The sequence below is a fragment of the Cryptosporidium andersoni genome (genome assembly GCF_001865355.1).
Source record: "Cryptosporidium andersoni isolate 30847 chromosome Unknown contig_69, whole genome shotgun sequence".
In the NCBI taxonomy this organism is placed as follows: domain Eukaryota; phylum Apicomplexa; class Conoidasida; order Eucoccidiorida; family Cryptosporidiidae; genus Cryptosporidium; species Cryptosporidium andersoni.
This window is the reverse complement of record NW_027122866.1, coordinates 19,885-45,029: the sequence shown is the minus strand read 5'-3', so window position 1 is coordinate 45,029 and position 25,145 is coordinate 19,885. Positions and strand designations below refer to the sequence as shown.

General features: G+C 28.0%; 7 protein-coding genes across 7 annotated transcripts; 4 read left to right on the top strand and 3 right to left on the bottom strand.

Annotated features, from left to right (window-relative positions):
- Positions 1-822: 822 nt before the first annotated feature.
- On the top strand, positions 823-1,608 carry cand_029100 (exonuclease family protein; the record flags this gene model as incomplete). The annotated part of the gene is made up of 1 exon (XM_067213137.1): positions 823-1,608. One exon carries the CDS (start codon positions 823-825, stop codon positions 1,606-1,608), a length of 786 nt encoding a protein of 261 aa, XP_067067672.1.
- A 523-nt stretch (positions 1,609-2,131) lies between these two features.
- On the top strand, positions 2,132-2,563 carry cand_029090 (G10 protein; the record flags this gene model as incomplete). Its single annotated transcript, XM_067213136.1, has 1 exon — positions 2,132-2,563. The coding sequence occupies one exon, from the start codon at positions 2,132-2,134 to the stop codon at positions 2,561-2,563; it is 432 nt and encodes a 143-aa protein (XP_067067671.1).
- Positions 2,564-2,618: 55 nt separating this feature from the next.
- cand_029080 (succinyl- beta subunit) lies at positions 2,619-4,040 on the bottom strand (the record flags this gene model as incomplete). The annotated part of the gene is made up of 1 exon (XM_067213135.1): positions 2,619-4,040. One exon carries the CDS (start codon positions 4,038-4,040, stop codon positions 2,619-2,621), a length of 1,422 nt encoding a protein of 473 aa, XP_067067670.1.
- Positions 4,041-4,782: 742 nt separating this feature from the next.
- cand_029070 (uncharacterized protein) lies at positions 4,783-5,838 on the bottom strand (the record flags this gene model as incomplete). Its single annotated transcript, XM_067213134.1, has 2 exons — positions 4,783-5,695; positions 5,777-5,838. The coding sequence occupies 2 exons, from the start codon at positions 5,836-5,838 to the stop codon at positions 4,783-4,785; spliced, it is 975 nt and encodes a 324-aa protein (XP_067067669.1).
- Positions 5,839-6,610: 772 nt separating this feature from the next.
- On the top strand, positions 6,611-22,279 carry cand_029060 (EF hand family protein; the record flags this gene model as incomplete). The annotated part of the gene is made up of 1 exon (XM_067213133.1): positions 6,611-22,279. The coding sequence occupies one exon, from the start codon at positions 6,611-6,613 to the stop codon at positions 22,277-22,279; it is 15,669 nt and encodes a 5,222-aa protein (XP_067067668.1).
- A 193-nt stretch (positions 22,280-22,472) lies between these two features.
- cand_029050 (2OG-Fe oxygenase family protein) lies at positions 22,473-23,471 on the bottom strand (the record flags this gene model as incomplete). The annotated part of the gene is made up of 1 exon (XM_067213132.1): positions 22,473-23,471. One exon carries the CDS (start codon positions 23,469-23,471, stop codon positions 22,473-22,475), a length of 999 nt encoding a protein of 332 aa, XP_067067667.1.
- A 132-nt stretch (positions 23,472-23,603) lies between these two features.
- On the top strand, positions 23,604-25,106 carry cand_029040 (uncharacterized protein; the record flags this gene model as incomplete). The annotated part of the gene is made up of 1 exon (XM_067213131.1): positions 23,604-25,106. One exon carries the CDS (start codon positions 23,604-23,606, stop codon positions 25,104-25,106), a length of 1,503 nt encoding a protein of 500 aa, XP_067067666.1.
- Positions 25,107-25,145: the final 39 nt, after the last annotated feature.

Here is a 25,145-nt window from a genome sequence, read left to right as displayed (position 1 = left end):
TTTTGTGAATTATACTTTAAATTATTGTAAGTCAACCATTAATGTATAATAATTGTATTCTATAACAAAGTAATCATTAAAAATTTGAGGTAATTTATTATTAATTATATCCTATTTGTTTTATCATATTAGTATTTCTAATATAATTGATTTTATTATATATATACATGTATTACAATAAAATATTGTCATAAACTAATAATATATCATTAATATTTTATAACTAAGATTTGATCATTAATTTAAAAAGTATATCTTTTCTAATATTAAGAAAATATCTATTTTATATTTTATATATAATATTATTATATATTATGTAATTAACTTATTATATATTACTTATTATTATTCCCACTTATCTAGTTTAGATATAATTGAAATTTGTATATATTTGTAAATAAAATCCAATGATACCTTAAATATAATGAATATTATTATTAAAAAATCTCAATATAAAGTAATACTTAGAAATAATCTTAAATAATGTAAGATTGTTTTAGCGTGTATTATTGCAGTATCAGATTTCCATATTTTCATTATAATATCAAAAGCTAATTATATATATAAAACCCCATAATAGATCTACTATATTTGTAAAAGAATAATATAATAAATTTAGTAATTTTTTAAAAATTATCTAAATAGATATTAGATATATTGAAAAGTAAAATATGGCATAAGTGACTGAGCGGTCCTAATACGTGTTTCTATTACTTAGAAGCCTATTATTAGAGAAGATATTGGGTATAATAAAAGTAAAGTTGGGACTTTTTAAATTTTAGAAATTACTTCCTAGAAGTCTTCTCTTTGGGAATCAAATAAATGCCAACTAATGTATTTCCAAGAGCATTATCTGTAGATTGCGAGATGGTTGGATGTGGTGACAAAGGACAAATATCTGTATTAGGTAGAATAGCAGTTGTAAATGATAAACTGGAACTATTAATGGATACATTTGTACGCCCTAGTTATAGAGTAACAAATTTTAGGACAAAATGGAGTGGTTTAACTTGGAATGATTTAAAGGATGGCGAATGTTTTGAAACTGTCAGAGAACGTTTTCTTCATATAGTTGAACATTATAGAAAACATAGTGAATATGGATTAGTAATAGTTGGTCATGATGTAAGTAATGATTTACAAGTTTTAGATTGGAAACCTTCAGATACTGAAATTCGTGATACTGCAATGTATTATCCTCTTAGAAGAATGTTAGTTAATTCTTTATTAGATCGTGGATTAATTAATAAATCACAAACAGATGGATATATTAGACAAAAAGTTTCACTAAAAACTTTTTCAAAATATCTCTTAAATAGAAATATTCAAGAAGGTTCTCATTGTCCTGTTGAAGATGCTACGTGTACAATGCTTTTATATTTGAAGGCCAGAGATAAGTGGGAAAATATTATAAAGAATAGAAGATTACTTTGTAATACATCATTAAATTGTTTATTAGTGAATGATGAAGATTTAGGATCAGCAGTTGATAATTCTGATTTAAAGAATATTAATAACAATTCACACAATAATAGAAATCGTTCTACAAATAATAATAGATTTAGAAAGAGACGTAAGAAGAGTAAAGGTATGATTAAAAGTCAATAATTTAAATAATAATCATTGATATTTATTACAGTTTTATTTTAATTCTTCTTATCTGTATATTTATATTCATTAAATATTGCTCTATAGTATTTCATGTAGTTATTTGATTTAAATTCTTCTTATTAGTTGTAATATAAAACTTATATATATATATATATATATATATATAATACTTTAATATATTTCCAATAACTAGTTAAATGTTTATTTTAATTTGATTATTTTAGAGTTTCTTTAGATTTCAGATTTGGACTTTAATAGATGTATTATTATAGATGTTCAATAATAATAAACTACAAATCATATAGTTATTTAAAAGGAAATAATTAAAATATAATTAAATATAAGATTATTTGCATGTTTATATTAGTTATGCTTCATTAATAGATATATTAACTTTTATAATACCCTAATATTAAGTGCATCAAAACTTACAAATATTAAAATAGTAACCGCTGACTTTATATAATCAACTTTACTCTTTAACAATAGAATCCTTTAAATTTATTTTTACTTATATTCTATGGTCAGAGCCTATACATCAATACCACCTCCAGAAGGTTGGGAAATTGTAAAAGATAGACTTGAAGAATTTGAGAAGATGATGAGAAATATTGATAAAGGATTACACCAAGGTAGAAAAAAAAATGAGTTGATGTGGCCTATATTCCAAATAAATCACTTAAGAAGCCGTTATTTATATAATTTATATTATATAGATAAATCAATAAATAAAGAATTATATGAATATTGCTTAAAACAAGGTCATGGAGATAGGGAATTAATAACCAAATGGAAAAAACCAGGTTATGAATATTTATGCTGTATGAATTGTATAACTAATATTAATACAAATTATGGAACTACATGTATTTGTAGAGTTCCAAAAGCAGATTTAAATAATAATATATCTATAGAATGTTCAAATTGTGGTTGTACAGGTTGCTCTTCATAATTTTCTTTTTTGTTTAATATATAATATCATTCCATTACTTTCAAATCAAAAAATATTAAATATATGATATAGCTTTTTTAGCTGTTGAATCTAAATCAGTACAAAATGTTATATTAATGTTATCTTTTTTCTTATCCATTAATACCTTTGCTTGTTCAATATTTGTTCCTTGTAATCTCACAACAATTGGTTTTTTTATATTCAATGTTTCAACAGCTTCAATAATCCCTTCGGCTACAATATCTGCTCTAACTATTCCAGCAAAAACATTTACCATGATAACTTTTACATTATTATCATTATGTAGTATTTCTAAGGCCTTGCAAACTTGTTCTCTTTGAGCAGTACCTCCTAAATCAAGAAAATTTGCTGGTTCTGCATTATAAAATTTAATTATATCCATTGTAGCCATAGCTAATCCAGCTCCATTAACTATACAACCAACATTACCATTTAATCGAATATAATTCAATCCATATTTAGCAGCTTCAACTTCAATTTGATCTTTTTGTTCTACATCCTCTATATCAAATAATTCTTTTTGTCTATAACTTGCATTATCATCAATATTTATCTTAATATCACAAATTAATAAATTTTTAATAGAATCATTATCTCTTAATTTTGGAATATTTTTTTTTAAAACTAAAGGATTTACTTCAACAAGAGTACTATCAGTCTCTATAAATAATTGATATAGCTTATTAACAATTTCATACATTTCATTCTTTAATTTTTCTACTTCATTTATTTTAAATATTTTATCAAAGTATTTTAAATTCTTTTTATTTATATTCAAATTCAAAGAATTGTCTGATTTTATATCTTTTATGTTTTCAAAATATTCCCCTAATAAAATATTACTTATTTTATTAGTAATATCTCTTGTTAAACCTTCTTTAGGATCAATACATATTTTATGGATATTATTTGGATCTTCTTTAGCCTTATCTTCTATACTAGTACCACCTTCAGGACAGAATATTATACATGTACAAGCACTTTCCCTATCAAGTGCAATTGCTAAATACATTTCTTTTAAAATTGGTATTTTCTCAACAATTAAAACTTTCTTACAAATCTTTCCCTCTAATCCAGTTTGTTTAGTAATCAGTGTTTTCCCAAGCATCTTTTCACTTATATCAATTAGTTGATCCAAATTCTTACATTCTTGAACTCCACCTTGAAAATTATTCTCTTTAAAATATCCCAGACCTCTTCCTCCTGTTAAAACTTGGGCCTTTATTACTAAATTAAATTCTTTATTATTACTTTTTTTTGCAAGTTCTTTACCTATTTCTTTTACTTCTTCTAAATTAGTTGCAACTCCATGTTTAGGAATAGCTAATTTATATTTCTTTAGGAGTTCCATACTTTGATATTCATGAAGATGTAAAAATCGTTTAATACAATTTGAATTAGTAAAAAATACTTTACTTTTTTTTTTTAAATTAATGACTGAATATAATCTTCTCATTTTCTGTTGGAAATTTCAACTTCTTATTAAATAATATAAATAATAAAATTTAAATATAATTAATATTTCTATTTTATCTTATTAATATAAATAAAATTATTAGACTTTTTATTGTATTTAAATACTTTGATTATATTGTTACTAATATTATTAGAACAATGATAAATGTACAATTTCTCGCGTAGTCTTGCAGTATCTATAAGAAACCGAGACTTTCTATATTAATTGAATAATTTAATTATAATAGATTTAGTAATAATTATAAAATAAGATCTCAAATATTTCATATCAATCCAGTTCATATTATAAATTTAGAATTAATAATATTCTAAGCTGTATTGAATTTAATACCTAATAAAATCTGAATAGAATATAGAAATAAGTAAAAAATAAAATAGAAATCTCTTAATTATAAAAATTAATAATAAATTTGATTTTATAAATTCAATATAAAATCTCATTAATATATTATAATAGATAATAGTTGAATAAGACAAATTAATAAAATATCTATTAAATATTACCCAAAATTAAGCATTTTCATAATATTCAATATTATTATCTTAAAGTATTTATTATTTATAATCTCAATATATTAGCCAAGTCTATCCAAAATTCATAAAGTATAAAAAATGATTGAAATATATATTTCAGCTTTAATTGGAATAATTATTTAATAAAATCTGATGATCGTTTATTAATAATTTTTAATTATAAATTTAAATGATATATATATAATAATTTAGCTATTAAATTGTTTGATTTCTTCAATATCACTATTAGACTGATTAAATTCTGGATATGAAATTCCATTTTGATTTAAATCATGATTATTTCTAAATATTTCTGGGATTGATCCACTGTATTTTGGGATTCCATATATTTGTTCTTCGATTGCATTATTTTCAGTAATAAACCATTCTGTAAGAGTTTCTGATTTATATTTATTGATTTCATGATTATCTAAAAAACTTGGTTTGCTATTGTATTCTTGATATTCAAAATAATTAAAAATTTGATTAATTCTATAATCAAAATAATTTTTTGCTGATACTTCATACCACTTTATTGATAATTTTCTTAAATTTAAGAAATCGATAAAAAGTTTTCTATTAAGTATATTATCATTTATCCAGATTTTAAATGAATGGATTGTCTTAATTTTAATAAATTCAAACTCTTCCAAAAGTGATAAATCTAGAAGAATATTAATATTCCCATTTTTTATAAAATCACTTTTCTTAAGTTCTAAAGTAATGGTTTTTTGTTTTTCTAAATGAAGTTTTGATTCCAATGATTGTTCATGTGCTTGATTAATTAAAAAATTATTATATCTTTCATTCTTTATTTGATTAGCATAATTAATTGCAGAGACTTCACTTGGTGATATGATAGAAGCTTCTATTGCATCACTTAAAGAAACACCCCATTGTTTAACTAATCTAGCAACTGTAGTTATATTTGATTTTTCAATATCTTTATATAAGTAATTTTTTTCGTAAAATCTCTCTTTATTGCAATATGGGCATTCAACTTGAGTAATTTCTTCTACTTGATTACCAAAACAATCACTTATAGTATAATCAAATTTTTCTTTATTTTCACATAATGGGCATATTGGAACATTATCAATAGATTTCTTTTCAATTTTATTTCTAATAGTGAATAGTACAATAGTAAATAAGTAAAGTTATGTTTGATATTAATAGATCTTATTAAGAGTTCAAATTACTTACTTCTTTTTTATTATAAAATAATCCAAATTATCATATTTAGATTTCACATATTTTTTAGGCATATAAGCTTTTAAATATACGATATGTCTAAATTATAATATTAAGGTTAATACCAGTAGCATCCTTATGTGTGTTGACGCCACACTGCGCCAGTAGTAAATATAGGTCTAATAAATAAAATTAAATATTAAAGATAAAAACAAAGAGAAGGGGAGGGGAAAGAATCCATATTTATTAAGATTAATCCAGTATTTATTTATATAAGATTCTATAGTGAATAATAATTGCTTGGGGGGAAGGGTATTATTATACTAAGGTAACCTTAAATAATATTAAATCCTCTTTAATAAGATTTGGAAAATAAGTGGATTTAATTTTCTTAGAAAATAGTTAAGTTTAAATTTCTCGTATTTAAGATAACTTTTAATTATTGATAAGTCCTTTAATTAGCTGAATTATTTAGATAAGTACCAAGTTATAACAATGGCTCCTTGTATAAAGCGCCTCGAAATTCCACTTTCCCCCCTCAAACTATGCACAAGGATGATATACGAGTTCACACATTTACGAAATATAAGTTAGATTTATTCAAATAGATATTGTATATATTTTTACTATATTAAGAAGTTTGGTGTTTTTCTTTACTATTACAACTTCTTTTTTTGGTTGAACAATAGTTTTGGAGTGAAGAATTAATGTTTTACAGTATGCAGTATTAGTTTCTTACAATATCTATAATTGTATCTGGTAAATCTTAAGAGTTAATAAAGTAAAAGGTAAAGCTAGGACTTTATTATTTTGTCTATATATGCTATCAATAGAATTACTTCAATAATGTATCCGATATGGACAAATTCCAATTTCCTGGATATTACAATAGGTATAACATGGAATATATCCTCTGATATATTAGATTGTGATGCAGGAAAATGGTTTAATGTATGCAATAGTGCAAGATTTTATGTTAATATATTAGATCATCTTATGCAAGATTTTAATTCAGTATTTTCAAAATATACACCTGGTTATGATATTTCTTATGTTAATAGTATTAAAGAATGTATAGGGAAAGTACGAAATTCGATTTCACCTATTTCAGAGGAGTCAACATGGATTAGATTGAAATCCTTGTATGAAAGATCTACTATGAAAAGATCTGTGGATTATGAAGAATTTCATCATTTTGTAATAGATTTAATAACTAAAGTTCGAAATATTGAATCTGGTTCCAGTGCAGTTTTTCCAGGAATTATATCAATTGATTATTCATCAAAGCCAATATTTGTCTTATATATTATTTCTAAGTTAGATTCTACCCAAAATAATGTATACAATGGATATATATTTTCTTTGGTAAATGTATCTGGTTATGGTACAGAATACCATGCTTTTTCTAATTCTTTATATAGTAAGAATCCTACACTATTATTACGTGATTCTGTAATGGTAATTTCAGATATTTATCCTGATCGTCTATTGCATTCATCATTTTGGATTTGTTTATATAGATTATCTATTATTCCTTCAACAAATAATATTAATTATCTTTATACAGTTTTATTACCATTTTTGAATAGCAAACAATTACTAAATAATTGGATATATTCTAAAGAAGATGAGGTTTTGGAAATGAACAATAATTTATTACCTAAAGAAGATACAAATAAGTTATTTAAGGGGTTAGAAAATTCCTTAAGAAGTAATAATACTGTAAAAAAATTAGATTTAAGATTTCATTTGAGTAATATTTGGATCCCATCACCTAGAAGACGATATGTAGGTTCTAGTAATAAACTTTTAAGATCAGCTTTGCAATTATTATATCAAATTTATCTTGTAAATAGAGTTTCAATAAACATGAAATTTGCATCAAGACAATTTCCAATATACATGGATTGGATACTATTAAAAATTGTAGAAGATGATTTGAATAGATGTATATTATCTAAGTCTAATAGGATGATATTTCCAACTAATATTATATCTACATTTATATCAAAATTTTGTAGAGATATATCTAATTACTCATTAGAATTATCTATATATGAAGATTCAATTAAAAATAATGTATTGATGAAAGATATTAGTAATATAAAGAATATACCTAATTTACCTTTTAAAGAATGGTTTGATTATATTAATAATTTTAAAGTTTTTTATGAGCAGAATCTATCGGCTAATTTAAAAGGTTATGGTATAGGATTATGTACTTTGCCAAAATCCTTGGCTTCATCTCCTTTAAATATATTGAGAATAAATGGAGCTTTTAATAATTGGGGATCTTTTCGTATTGATGGTCCAAATGTAATGTTACTAGCAGGTGAAGGTAATGAGCCTTTAGTAGATATTCCGGTTGAGATTGATAATATACATAGGAATATTGAAGATATAGAAGATGTGGTAATTGTACTTGAAATTTGTAATAACTGTTGTCTTCTTTTAGCAAATCAATCTGAATCTATAAGAAATAGTTATTTACTTCGATTTAAACTTATTCAATATATATTTCATCATTTAATACCATTCCCATTACCTTGGGATAACCCCAAAAAATCAAAATATTGCTTTTGGGCTAGAAAAGGAAATTTAAAGCGATCTCAACAGGTTTATTTGTTATCTTTACTTTGTAATATTGTTAGACACTTTGTAACTTGTTCTTTTTCAATTTATTCACTAGCAGAAGTACCAGATGCTAACAGGATTGTAACTTTGGGAATTATAAGCTGCATTGCTGATAATATTGCAAGATGTTCTACTGTTGATTATGATTCTCCATTGAGTATACATTTATTGGGGAATCATTTAGGTCCAAAAAATTGGTTTTATATTGATCTAATGAACTTTCAGGAAATTACGGATTATGCTTTATTTCCAGATCCTTCTGTCATAATAATGAGAACGATGGTATTAGATTATTTCTACTCAATTAAAGAATTTCCAATGAAAAATAATTTGGATAAAAGATTATTCCAAATTTTTTGTTTTGAAGAGAAACCAGGGATAATAGATGATGGTACTCTTCAACTGCTATCTGAAATATGCACTGAATATGGATTCCCAATATATGAACAGAGTGAAGACAATAGAAAAGGTAATACAAGTAATTTTCGTATATGTTTATTACCACTTTATTTTACGGGGGAAAATCGAAATCTTATGGATATTATTCCTGAGTTTTATTCACTCAGAGATATAATATTTTACATGAAGTTATTCATTTCTCAAGTTTCAGATGCGACTCCAAATATAAATAGATGGAATCCGGGAGAAGCATATTTAAAATGGACTTATAATTCATATAAAGATATTTTCACTGTTAAAGCCTTTGATAAATTTTTAGAATGTGCTTATATTTCTAAAAGTTATCAAGGAAAGAGTACAAAAGGACTTTGGTCATCTTTTGCAGGTTGGTTTACCAATTCAGATGATAAAAGTAATTCCAAAGTTTTTACGAAAATGACAGATCCTACAACTTTGATTTTGTCTATAGAAAATATGAATAATCAATCCAAAACAACATCTAGTTTCTCTTTATCCTGTCAAACATCTATTTCTAATGAAACGGATATTCTTTATATTAGATCTCTTCCTCATATTAGTGATTTTTTGCAGCCAAATGAAGTTGAATGTATTCTACAATACCTTACAGCTCCATATGTTAGAATACCTCTCTTATTGCAATTTTTTTGTGATGAGGGCCGGATAAATGCCTTGTCATCTATAGCAGTTCAGCATATATTATGGGCCTCTTTGACTGAACCTTGGCAATGGCAAAGTCCTAAGAATGATAATAAAGATCCTATTTCGTTCTTGATTCCATCTAATGATTTATCTATAATATCAACTCCCTGTGGTTTGCTTTTCAATGAATTAATGAATTCTTCTTCAATATTGAAGTATGTAGAGGAGATGTTACTTATTGCTCTTGACAAGGATACTGGCTCCTATTGTGGAGATAATTCAATAATTATATTATTTGTTCTTCGCTTAGCAATAATGGTTACAAATTACTGCAAGTATATAATAGTACAACATAACCATTGGGCAAATATTATTGAGAATAAACAGAATTCTCTTATTTCACCTCTTTTACAGCCTAAAAATGACCCTGATACCTATCAAGATAATCATGCAACTGACTATATGCAAAAACCACCACTGGCTTGGTCGGGATCCTCTTGGACATGTCTCTGCCGTGGATTTGAAAATATTATTAACTTACCAGTAGAAGATAACTATCCAAATAGTCTTAATATTAATTTTAAAACCATAAAAACAGGTTATAGACGTATAAGATATATTATTGAAAGTATGTATGTAAAAGTAATTAAAGATTGGATGAAAAAAGCACTTAATGACTTGAAAATTCCAAAGTTATGTGTTTTTTATGCTCATATTGCATATATATATGGTGAAGTAAGGAATATTGATGAGTTAGATTTAAAAAAAACAGCAGCTTTGCTTTCTTCCCTTGTATTCATATCAACTCATTTTGGCTGTAAATTGGAATGTGGAAGTTTGGTAGCTAATAACTGCTCTTCAGAAAAGTTGAATTTCCAAAGGTCTTTTGAAACTATTGGATCTACTACATACAGCTTAAGTAGCAATTCTAGTAATACTGGTTTGAACTTGGGAATTCCGTGGGATTTTACTGTATTATTTCAATTAGGAGTATCTGAAATGGAATTAGCTGATATACAAACAAAAGCTAGACATTGGATTATTAAATGGCTTGAAATAAATCCAGGAGAGGCTAATTTAGTATTAGATACAGTTGTTAATGCTGTTACACTTAAAGGTATAGGGATTATTGAAGATTACCCCAAATTAGAGGATTCAAGGGATTCAAAAAAGCAAACTATTGAATTAAAACCATGTACTAGAGAATGGATTCAACTTCCGAGCATTAATGGTAAAGGGAGATTTGTACCAATAAATGAAATACCAGCTGATTTATATGAGTGGATTAAATGTGATAATATTCGCAAATTGGACTTGATTAACAATAAACTGGATACATTTCAAAATTCCAAAAGTTCTGCATATTCTTCAGCAAACTGGTGGAAACTGAAACGTCTGATGAAATTGAAGAGAATTATTGGAAGTTCCAGTACTAATGAAAATAGTTTAAATGAGAGATATGACATTTCACAATTTGAATATTATGAATGGTTTAAGACTATATTATCTATTAATACAGAAACAGAAATAAATATTCAGTTATCTCTATTTTCACTTAAAAATAATAATCTTAAAATCTTGGGATCATGGATAAATGAATTTAAAGATTTCATGGATGTTTTAAAAGAATGTGAAGATGAATCATCTAATTTAAACAAAAATAGTGCTAACTTAACTAGTAATGGTCAATATCAATGTGCTGAAATAGCAAATAATCAGAATCTTTATTGGTGCCGTTTAATTGGCAGTAGAATTGATCTTTATAGGTGGGAACCATTTCAGAAAACAATTCAAGTCACTTTTTGTAGGAAATATTGTGCAAACAATCTACCTACTGGATCAGAATGGATGACTGAATTGTTTGAGCCATGGAGAGTTATTTTCTTGAAGGGAATATCAACAATATATATTGAGGATCCTGAAGCTAACAAGAATAATCAAGAAGCACAATCAGGATATACTAAAAAACCAGATTTGACGAAAGTTGTAAGATTACAGTTTTTATATCCTTTATATAATTCTGGAGAAGGTCCAAGTTCTCCACATACGAAGACTGGAAATACAAAATCTATTTCTGAAAGTGGAAATAGCTCAATTCTTGAGGCTGAAATTGTAACTCATTCTTTGAAGGAAATTGTCGTTTATAGGTTTCCACCTGTAATCATGGTATTTGATATAGTTGAACATGGAAGACTGTATTACAAACAACTGTGTCATACTTCAAATATCTCGTACTCCCTTGGCTATTGCAACGAAAAATTTATCACTCCGTGGCTAGGAATAACTGAATCTATTCAAGATGAAGATCTTGACAAGTCTAATGTTTCTTGTTACTTTACAGCAGGGAACAGTAGTAAATACACCTTAGGTGCTGGAATTCCTCTTCAAAGGGGGCAGAAACCTTGTCAATCTCTGGTTATTATGCGAGATTACTATCCTGATCCTGTAGGTACCGAAATGTATATCCCTTCAAGATTTTTATTTGGATTGTTACCTCAAGCTCTAATTGAAACTCATGAATTTTGGCAAAGCCAAATAACAGGAAATATTCGTGGATATCCTAGAAGGAATACTAGAAAAGATCCCAAACAAATAGATTCTCATAATATTGATAATGGATCTAAAGAGAAGGGGGGTCTTATTCATCAAAATGATCTGTACTTGATAGATATTTATGTAATCCCTACTTCAAAAGTTCCAGATAGGTTTGGGCTTATAGGGGATGCAATTTCTTTAATTGAAAGACGCTATATCTATGATCCTTCAATTGTTCATACTCTTATAAATATACAATCACTTTATGATTCAACAGGACGAATGAGACAACTATTTAATACTATACAGCGACTTGAAGATTTATCCCACATTCTTTTATGGTCAATAAATCAACAGGGCACAGAGAATTCAAAAGCTAATAGAGATCTATCTCTTGAACAAACAGTAGATATTATTGAATTCCCAAGATTACATTTGATATTCAACAGGAAAGATAGAGAGGGTTTAAATAATAATTTAACAGCAATTAATTCTTGTACTGCTAATCCAATAACAGGTACAGTGAGATATGTTTGTGAGCAACATAGTGGATTATACATAAGTTGGAGAAATTTGTTTGAATCTCCTTTAGCCTGTGAATTACTCTGTGGTATCCCTCACTCTATTTTACTTGAGAATGACGATGGGGATCTCTTTATTCTTGTGCCAGCTACAACTAAACCTATCCTCATACCTCCAGTATATGGCGAATATCTTAGAAACGAACTTGAGACTTCATCGAACTCTCCGACATGCTCGTCAGGATCATCAACAATCTTATCTAGAATTCCCACTGTTGATCTAGATACAATCTCCTCCGTTATATCTCAGACTACAAGTACTGCCAATAGTATAAGTGAAAATTTTGAAGCAATCATGACATCTCCAGGTCAATATGTTGCCTCTATGGCTTCTATAGCTTCTCAACGACTTTACGATGTAGCTATAGATGCAATAAGTAAAAGTACAAAAAATGTGATTGACAATGTAGTTAATTCTGCAACTGACTTGGCTGCTTCAACTATATCTATAAATTTTGTAAATTCAAATTCTGTGGAGAGCCTCTCAACTTCACCATATGAATACGATAATCGAATAGATAGTTTAGGTTCTCCAACTTCAAGTAACAAAGTTGCATCTTTTCTATATAGGGGTAGTTATATTTTAGATCGTGGAGATGATGTATGGTTATCGAGACTTGGTCCAACAAAACACTACCTATATCCAATCCACACATCTAAATCTTTTGTTTTCATTAATTCCGTAGTTTCAGGCTTGTACTTGATGTTATGGAGATTTCTTGAGCAAAAATTCGAATCAGTGATTTCAATTCTTGATACTGCAACATGTAGCGATATGGAGAACTACTCTTCTGTTGGAGAAAATAGAAATAGCGAAGAAGATCAACTTTGGCAATTATTCAACAGTTTGAACCACTTTTGGGATTATCACCCAGATGCACATGCTTGTAGATTGAAGCTTTGGCTGCACTGTATCAGAAATATATCATCAAATAATTCAAGGAGTTCTGGGAAAAAAACTGGAAAGGAATTGGAGTTTAAGAATAAGAAATTTCCAGTGAATAACTCAAACAATAATTCAAATGTGATATCACTTCTTGCTACAAACTCCTCTTTTATATGCACTTGGGAAATAACCAAAGATATTGAAGCATATTGCTACAAATATGAACATGTTTCTGCTAACTGCCGTCTTTCTATAGAGGAGGAATTGGAAATCTTGCAAGCTTTTCCCCACTTCGTAAAAGAAAATCAAGATTTAAATAATCGTTTAAATTTAATTTCAACTGTGTTAGATAAACAGAAGGAAAGGCTAAAGCAAGATTGCTCCCTTTCAGAATATATTGAAGTACCACTTTTTAACCCTCCAATACCTCAAATAGATGATTTTGATAGCTGGGTAGATACGACTTGCTTAGGAATTCCTGACGTAAAGGGATCATCAACATCAGTTTGGAACCTATCAAATATTCTTGGAACAATTTCAGTTCCTCCAAGCATACGTGATAAATTTACGGGGAAGATTGTTGATGGAACAAATATAGCAAGCTCTTCTATTGTAGGATTAGCAGCTACTGAATTTATAATGAAGTTTTTGAGTCGTGGGAGTATTGGTAAGTTTATATCAAATGCTATTTCTAGCACTGCAGAAACTCTTATTCCTGATATTGCACTTTCTACAACCACTGGAAACCATTCAACATCAAGTTTAGCTACTGGAACTAGCTTGATATATCTCTCTGATTGGCTATTTATATATGAGCTCCTTACTGGATCGTTTCCTATACAAATTATTCCTGGTGAATCAAGTTATATTTGGGGAATACTATTTACTCGATCACTACCAGTTTGGGACTGGAAATCTCCTAACATACTTGTTTCAATCCTTAAATTATTAATACTTAATCCTGAAATATCTTTAAGTTCCAAGATGCCAAAGTATTTTGAAGACAAGAAATCAATGAAGCTACCAATGGGAGTAGTTTTGAAATCACAGGAATCATTTCAGAAACTGATAAAAGAGGTCATTGATATTCTAAAACTTGAATATAAGAAAGGCCATCTGGTTATTGAGCTGAAAATGCGTGATACTGATTCAAAAATAACAAAAAATAAACAGAGCACTTCCAATATATTTAAAAGTGTAGCTTCTGATTTTGGCTTGTTAACAAAAAATCTAAGTGGGTCTTGCGATAAATTTTTTATGGTTGTTCCTTGGAATAAATATTCACGATGGCATATATCTCTTAATCGTGGTGATTATAATTGCCAACAAAGGCAACTCAAACCTATTATTATATCATCAGATTCTATCCTCAGTGAAAGTAATCTTAAGGCTTTTTCAACATACCCTAATTGTGTATTTCTAAATTCTAGCAAGTTTATTACCCCTGATTCAAGTATTTCGGAATATACTCAGAACCCCATCAGAGAATCTTGGAATTTACCTGATCAATTAATGAAACACCCTATAAGTAGCACTACTATTGGGAGGACCTCTCTCAATCGTTACAAATGTGATATTGCAGAGTACCAAAATAAAATCAAGTCAAAAACTGAATACAACATTTTAGGAATAAATAAAGATAAACTATACAGCTCAATAATGAATTCTGTAAATATGAAGGACTCTAGTTACAATAAAACTTCAAATGGGCAGGATTTATCTTGGGATCAAATACGCCAGGGAATAATGGATTTGAGGATGTCTTTATTGCAGCTTTTTTACAATGATGGTAAATTTGTAGATAGTTCAATGAAAAAACTTGATCAAGTATCAAACTACAACCAACTATCTAATATGAGTGGTCCCGATTGTTACTTATTTTGGAGTAATTACTTTGGAAAAATAGGGGGTTGTGAACCAGTACTACGTTTTGACTATCTTGTTTCTCAACTTATGAACTCAAATTCTTTTCAAGATATAAAGCTTTTAAATCCATTTATTTCTGAAAGTGAGGTTGATGTGATACATTCATTAACAGCTGCTATAATGATGACTGTTAATAGAAGATCTCAAATTAGTATGGCACTTATTCAAATAAGGGATATTTTATCATATATGGCTTTTACTCAGAATGAGATCCACTCAAATCTACTAACTAATTCAAAATATTCTTTAGATAAACAAAACAAGAGTGCTAGTGATGATAAAATCAACACACCAAATTTGGACTTCTTACTAAAACTTTTGACATGCTTGGAAATGAAACTAAAAAATTTAGCCAGATTACTAACTTCTCAAAGGTATTATATAAGTCTAAAGGAAATATCAGAGTTGGATGTTTCAAAATTTGATAAGCAAATGGTTGATCATAACGATCTTTCCAATAAAAGAAATAATTCTCTAATAGCTTTATACGATCCCAGATTTCTTGTATTTGAATTTGCTTATAATATACTATTAAGAAAGGACCAAGTTGAACTAATTCACAATTTATATAACTCAGCTCTTAATGGGCAGAGCATTTGCCACCAAATGATTATGGGAGCAGGTAAGACAACTGTTATATCTCCCTTACTTGCATTATTATTAGGAACCTCTACACGTCTTGTTATACAAATTGTTCCTCAAGCTTTACTGGAATTCACGAGAAATGTCCTTAGATCAAGATTTTCTTGTATTATTAAAAAAAGGATTCTTATTTTTCAATTTCAAAGAAGCTCAATTTGCACTCCAGAACTTTATAAGAAGTTGGTACATGCTAAAGAACAGAAAGCAATTGTATTATGTCACCCCACTACTATAAAGTCATTATTTTTAAAGGCAATTTACTTGTTCAGGTTACTAAGATATTGGAATATTGGTAGCTCAAATGGTATACTATCTTCAATTAATTCTGGACTTAATATTATTTCCTCTGCAACAAATATTAAAGCTTCATTACCATTAACTTCTCAGTCATCCCTTAAGCAATTTTTTGGGTGGAATAAGGATTCTCCATACTCCAAAGCAAATAGAAAATCTGGTAGAAATATCTCTAGCACTGAGTTTAATTCTGAACTTGAAATAGCAAACAGTGAAAAAAGAGAAGCATTATATTTGCAGCTTAAGAGAGAGTTGGATCTTTGCTTAAGAATATTGCACATATTCAAGCTTGAATCTGTTGTACTTGTTGATGAAATAGATTTAATCTTACATCCCTTGAGGTCAGAACTACACTGGCCAATAGGTACTAAGTATCCTATTGATTTAGGAATACAATTATATGAAGAAGCAGATAATTATCTACTAAGTGGAACTAATGAAACTAATACTCCTATAACTTCTATAAATACTTCAAAATCTTCTCAAACTTTAAATAACTCGAGGAACCAACTAAGTTCCAATGATTCACTTTCACATTCACTTTTTTGCGGAATTCGCTGGTTAATTCCTTGGTATTTGATAGAGGCTTTGTTAACTCCTGCATTTCAAATAAAGAAAATATCTCATGAGCAAGCACGGAATAGTGGTATTATTAAGAATTTATTGGTGGAAATTCAGAAAGTAGTGCAACAAGGTATAGAAGAACGGTCATTCCAGAATAATCCTCATCTAATACTACTTGATACAGTATACTATAATAATTTTTTGAAACCCTTATTAACTAAGTGGATCATCTTTTTTATTCGTAGCTCTAAGTTTAGTGGAACATCAGATATAATTGCTGAAATATATATCATGAATAGGGGGAATATTAATAAGGAATTTCAAAAGGAGTATTTAGATAAGTTTAAGGTTAACTTTAGTGATATTATTAGAGGAATTGATAGCTTAGATGAATTAAATATGAAAGTTCTGAATTTGACAATGCTTTGGATAAATGACTATCTTCCACACATATTCCAAATGGTTCATCGTGTATCTTATGGTTTATTGGACGAACAATTTTGTACTCGAAAAGACTGGCTAGGAATTAAGGAACTTGAACAAACTTCCGAAAGCTTAAAGTCCCCAAGAAGTCGCCATCTTCTAGCTATTCCATTTATAGGTAAAGATACACCATCTTTAGCTTCTGAATTTAGTCATCCAGATATAGTTATTGGATTGACTATTCTTTCTTATAGGTATCAGGGGTTGCGAAAGAATGATCTATATTACACCATTAAGAATCTCAAAGAAAATTTTGAAGATGGTTATGGACCTTACAAGGAAAGGCCAGCTGCTATTGAGTTTAATAAATGGATTGAGCTAGCAGGAGGACGAGTGAGAGGAACAAAGAGAGGTAAACTAAATATTCCAGATTATTTCATGGAAAAAAAGTCAAATGAGATTATATCTAACTTTCAGAGTATATCTTCTGTTAAAGTTAGAGAGGACAATATCCAAGATCAAATGAAGCTTCTATGTTCCCTAGATGTACTAAATTTAAATGATGAAGAGCAATTAAATCAGCTTCATGGTATTTTAGCATATCAACCATATGTTATAGGTGCTTATTTGCACAGAGTTATCTTTCCGTTACTTATGGAATATAGTGAGCATCAATTATCTGCTTCAGGTCAAGAAATTGGTGGTGATATGCTCTTTTCTGTAAGAATTGGATTTTCTGGAACTCCAAGTGACTTACTTCCAATAGAAATTGGGAAATGCAAATATGAGAGGGGAAGTGATGGGGAGATGATTCATTACCTAACTAGTGGATCTGTAATATCATCAGTGAAAATTTTGGAAATTGGCTGGACAGTCGAAGGATTTCTTCTAAACATTTGTAGAAGGAGAGAAAAAGAAGATATTCATGTACTTATTGATACTGGGGCCTTTATTACAGGATACACAAATCAAGAAGTAGCGGAGTTTCTACTTAGAAATGGATTAAGAGGAATAGAGGCCGTAGTTTTTATAGATGATAAAGATAAACAAATGATAATGTTGCGAGATGGATTTAGAATTATTGAAATATCACAGTGTGGAATTTCATTAGATAAGAGGTTTACTTTTTATGATCACATACATACTACAGGTCAAGATATTAAACATACTCCTTTGGCAGAGGCTATTTTGACTGTTGGTAAAGATATGATATTTAGAGATTTCGCACAAGGAGCATATAGGATGAGACAGCTTGGACAAGGACAAACTATAAATATTGTCATTCAAGTTCAAGTTGCAGATCTAATTGAGAAGAATTCTAAGATTTGTGGTATACTAGATAGAAATCAGTGCTTATTTAAAGAAGTACTTAGTAAAAAAGAGGTTGTAAATAATGGAAATATAGGCTGTGAGAAACTAAGGAGTAATATATCTAATAAATTGGATCAAATATATCATTTGAAATCTAATATAACCTTGAAGGATAAACCTGGTGAATTAATTGATATGATGGAACACTTGTCAACTGAATTTATAATTCCAGATTTACTCATATTCCTTCGATGTTTATGTGGTTGGCTAATTATCCAAAGTATTATTAGTGAATCGGAACAAAATCAATTACTTTGTAGTCAATCACTATCAAATATTTGGAGAAAGTTGGCATTCCAAAAAATGGTTGACACTTATGTCCAATGGGAAGATGAAAAGAACTACTCTGATAGATTATTAGAAGTATTTATAGAAGCTTTATCATATAAAATCCCTGCGAATATTCCATTGAATACCTCTTTAAAGGAGGAACTAATTCAAAAAGTGACTGAAAATACGGACATTTTAAATATGGTTAATTCTCCTTTAGGTGTAGATAAATTTAAAGATACTATAAATGAAACACTTTTACAAGTTGGTGAAATGTCTGACTACAAAAAGTTTGAAACTTCATTTGATAGAGAGATGGAACAAGAGCTTGAAATGGAGATTGAGCAAGAACAAGAACAAGAACAAGAACAAGAACAAGAGAAGGAACAGGAAAGAGAGCAAGAAATTCAACAAGATGATAGTGTTGCTATTCAAAAGTGGATAAGACCTGAAGAAAAAAAAGTATATTGGACTCTTGATATTTTAAACAAAACTGCATCACTTTCAAGTAGCAAAGATGAGACTTATAAATACAGTTTGACTCCTTTTGCATCATTTTCTGCAATAAATAATATAGATAAACAAGCTACCTTACCAAGTAACTCTGCATTCTTACCCTTATCGAAATATTGTATCCCTTATTCAAAAGGATATGACCGTGAGGATAATGGATCTCTATCACTTCCTGAAAATTTAAAATTTTCTATAAATCTTTACAATCCATCGAATATTACTAGTAGCCATTCAAAGAATGCATGTCAACGTTTAAATAATTTTACTATAATTTTAGAATGGGAACCTCTTGAACTTAAATCAAGAAGCAGTGAACAGGAAATAGGTACAATGCCAAGTAATTATTTAGAACAGCTCAAGGAAGCCTTTGCAATTTTTGATGGTAAAGCAACTGGAAAGATATCAATAAGTGATCTTGGGGATTTACTCAAAACTTTGAATTGGGTCGAAAATACATCATCAATAGAAAGACATATTGTTAGATTACTTGATAAGAAATATGGAAGAAATTATAAAGAAAACAATACTCATACACAATCTTGCAAATTTAATGATCAGGATACAAATATTAGTGTTGAATTACAAATATTAACAGTCAATAATTTATTAGATATTCCTAGAAAATCTACTTATGGTGATAATTCCAACTATCCTCAAGAATTCAAGCATGATATGAGCAAAGATTCCTTAGATTTTATGTACTTCCTTGAATATGATCATCCTTGGAATAGCACACAATCTTCTGATAACCTAAACAATTATTCTAATGTTAATACTTGTAATATAGGTACTATCTCTTTCGATGACCTTTATGATGCACTAAATATACTCTTGAGTTGTACATCAAATTGCCACTTTTCAGCAATTAGTCTTGAAGAAGCTCAGATGATAAGATGGATCATACATCAAATAAAAACTAAAAGATTAGCAGACATTCAGAAAGTAAATCTACCTAATAATTTGGAAGCGAAATCTGACTTAGTATATCCTGATATTACTTGCAGTATTAAGCTTCATAATTTGCATTATAATTTTAGTGTAATAGATGAGCTTGGAAATATTCAAAAACAAAATAAGTACAAAATAGAGCATGAAGATTCTTTGAATAGTACTTATTTAGTGAATTTATACGCTCAAGCTATATATAGGTTTATAAATTCAGAATCTGTATTTACAGATAACGAAGTAGGTGCTACTGTACGTATTTTACAAAATAGTTCTTGCAGAAAACGTGAGGAATATTATCTTGAACTAAGAAGATGTAGGAGAAGAAAACAAAATATGGATTGGAAAGAAACAAACTTAGCTATAATATTAACTACTCCTAATGAATGTGCAGTTCTTCAATGTAGAGGATTAGCAAGTAGATTAAACACTAGGCTTCAATCACTAAATATAACATTATTAGATTTTTTCAAATCAATAGATAAGGATCATACCGGTCAAGTTTCAGCAGCTCAACTATATGCATCTTTAGATTCTCTTCAGATTGCTCCAAATCCAAGAGATTTTGGTAGAATAGTTCGTTTTGTATTCCGTAACAATATTGGCCAGGTGAATTTCATAAAAGCCTTTACTCTAGATTCAATTGGAGAATTTAATGATGTTGTACATGAAATAAATGATCAACTTTCTAGTCAAATCCCCAAAAATAGCTCAATACCTGAAGTTGATGAAGCTAAAGTTAGAGCTGCAGCTATTCAACTTACTGCAGATTCTTCTTCAATAGCATATCTTGAATTCTCTAATCAATTTGATTTAAATTTTATATCTAAGATAAAGTGTAGATTTGTTCAACATCATAGCTTTTCGAAGGTATGGGAACTACCTTCAATACTCTCTGTCTGGTGCCCAGAACAATTAGAAGGTAAGTATCGTGGTGTTATGAAAAAAAATCGAGAAAGAGTTTGTCTTGGATACTATGTAACACTAGGAAATGATATATGTGGAAATAATTCCTCAAAGAATATGCAACCATATATACTTGAATTAGTTGATAATAGCTGCTCAAGCATGTCTGAAAGCTCTGAGCTGAAAAGGTTTATTGATATCACCCTACCTTATCCAAAAAGATATAAACCTTTATTTAGAGGATCTTTACCTATTCCAAATCTAAATATGGATAGTGGAGTTTTTACAATATGGCAGCCTATACCCCCTTCTTCAGGCTTTACTTCAATGGGAATTGTTATTACTAAAGGAGACGTTACACCACTACTCCAATCTATCAGATGTATCCCCAATAGTTGGTGTATAATATCAAACATACCTACGAAATTCATTGGTCATTTAGAATTTAAGTATATTCAAACTAACTTGACCAACAAAAAAGATTTGAATCTTAATAAAAACAGGGAAATAATAGGATTATCTATGACTAATAAATACTTAGATAAACTAGAATATACTCCACCAGTTACTTTTTATTGCATCTCATCTATTCAAATTCTTGGAGTTATTATTGATATTAAAAGTTCAAAATTATCAGGAGCAAAAGTACCTAATTTATCATCATCTGCAAACATATCTGGAAATTTTATCTTGGAGAGCCATCTCTCATCCTTAGATGACCTACTTTATGAACCTATAAATAAAAATACTAATCCAGTGAAATCTATTAGTAATAATACAGAAAATATCTACTGGATTGATATTGCTTCACATGAATTTACTCTATATTTCCCTAAATACTTGAACTCAAAGAGAGATGTACATGAAGAAACTATTGCTATTCCAAGAATACAAGGTAAAAGAACTAATGGATATATTAAAAATAGCTCTTCAAATTCAAATTCATTAGGTATATTCGGTCTTTAAAATTCATTAAAATATTATCTCTTTATCTAAATGATCAGGAAGCAGTTCTAGGCTAATCAAATTTGGTATTTGATATATTCTAATATTTCAAATACTTATTTTAAAAAGTTATCTTTATATATTAAACTGATATTAAAAGTATATTTAAGAAAAGTTAAAACTTTTATAAAGAATTTTCTACAATCAATTAAGATTATATTAACCTATCAGGTAATTGACGAAGCAGGGGAAATCTACTATCACAAAAATCATGATAATTACAACTACACTTCTCCAAATCCCCTTTTATATATTTCCTTAATGTTAAAGAGACTCTTCTGTGTCTTTTAATAATATTTCCATCAATATTATCTGTATATCTCTTTTTAATACCATGTTGCCAACAATATCGAATATTAGAAGACATTGTATAAACACTATTTTTAGGAATATATATTGAATGTTTCTTTTGCTTTTTAAATGACTTACTGTCAGATAACTGTAATTCATAAAAGTCCATCCCAACTCCACTTCCTAATGATACAACAGCAACATAGTTACCAATGGTATGATGAGAATCTATATGTGGCCCAATACCTTGTCCAGCAATATACTCATTAATTGTTATCTGATCTGGTCTTGAAGTTACTATATTGTGAAGTAATAAACGATTTATTATTATTTCTATCTTAATAGGAATATCTCTTACCCATTCAGGTGAAATAATTTTATTTTTATAATCAAAACCAAATCCATAATGTTGGACCCTTCTACTTAAGCCTTCTTCCCAAATACCATATTTATCAATCCAATCAAGGAGTTCTTCGCCTTCTCCATCATCTAATATATTATTATAAATATTTAATCCAAAATTATGTAAAGTATTTATACTAGAACAAATACTCCATTGTTTTGAATCTATAATTTTAGATTTACATATTAATGAAAATGAAACCTTAATTCTTCTACCTAAAAATAATTTAGAATTACTAGAAGAATATTTCTCATATAATTTTATTGCATCTTCGATATTTTTAAATGATACGAAAGAATGAGATCCTTCACCGTATTCAAAGTTCTCTACATCTCCATACTTAATTAATTCAGATATAATCAAATTCTCAGATAATTTACCACATGATTTACCAATATTTCCTAAAAATAAGTCTTTACTTTTATCATTTGTATGCTTATACAAAGTTTTAAATGACATTAGAACCCTACCTATAATAGTATAAACACCATTGGAATTCTGATCTATGGCGCAAGCTATTAAAAACCCTAAATACATTTAATATTGTCTATTATCAAACATAAAGTTTATACATAATGATTTCTAGATTGGATGAATTTTAAAATAGAAACTGAGAATACTTTAAATGATGATGAAGATGCATATACATGTTTTAATTGCAATGATAAAACTTCTAAACATAGGGAAATTCAATTCTTACTTGAACATTTAAGCCTTCAAAATGATGCATTTTCATCATCAAATAAGCAGTTGATGATCATATATAAACAGTTACAGATACAAATGAATTATTTAATGAATTTGATAGGGATCATTTCATACATTACAACAGAACCTTTCAATAACTCAGATCCTTATCCCGATTTCAAAGAAATACTCCCAACAATATCTACTACTTACTCTACTAAGAGTTGTGAATCAAATATAGATCTTGAACATTATAACTACAATTATAAAGAACTTTTAAATAATTCTAAATTATTATGGTTTCAGACATTTTATAATATACTTGAATTTTATTTAGAAAAAGAATGTATTAGTAATAAATTTAGAGCAAGTTTAATACAAGATGAAATAAAACCTTTATATTTTGAATTAAATATGAAAGTAGAATCTTGTGAAGAAGTTAATTCTGATTTTGTTATTAATTTAATCCATAATGAGATCATAAAAACTGCAGATACTATACAAAATTCTAATTATATTAAGGAGATTCTTAGAAATATCCTTAATTTTTTCTGTGAAGATGAAATTACACTTTGTAATGTAATTTTATATTCAGATAATAATAATATTGTAAAATACACAAATCATTATTTTCAAAATAAAATTGAATCACAATCAGCCTTTATATTTGGGATATGTAAAAAAAATATGATTTATGGGAATTCTTTTACTGATCTTAATAATTCGAGATATATAGAATTCTCGAAATCTATTATATATAATAAAACAAATCAAAGGTTTTTAATTTGTAATAAATCCAAGGAGTTATGTTGGTCAGATAGAGTTAATGATATAAATCAACACCTAATTGAAGATTTTTTCTTTTTATTTGCATTGGAGAATAGTAACATAAAACTTTATAATTCAATAATATTATGCTTTAATAGTATATTATCAAGATTAATTAGTGGTTATTTAGAATCATCAAATGACTCTGAAAATTTTGATAGATCTAGTATATTTGAGTTTAATAATATGAAAATACCATCCCCATGTTCTAAATTTCTAAATAAATTTATATCTATTTTAAATACAATTTACCCAATAAATAACTATAAATCCTATTATAATCAATACAAAAGAAAATCTTCATTTGATAATAATACAGAATATAATTCAGAAGTTTTTCTTAAGAATATTGACACTTTTAATAATAATAAAGAAAAGTATCAAAATGAAATATTAAAAAGACAAGAAACACTTAGTGATTGTGATATTGATAATATGACGACTATTTCAGATTTTATCTCTAGTTACACTACAACTGAAGATAATATTGATTCTACATATACTTTTTTACTAGAAGACTTTTTCTTAAAGAATACATATTCAGAATTTCCAAATAGTGAGTGGATAATTTTAGATTAAGTTAAAATTGCATGTTTAGTCATTGTCTCACCATAAGGC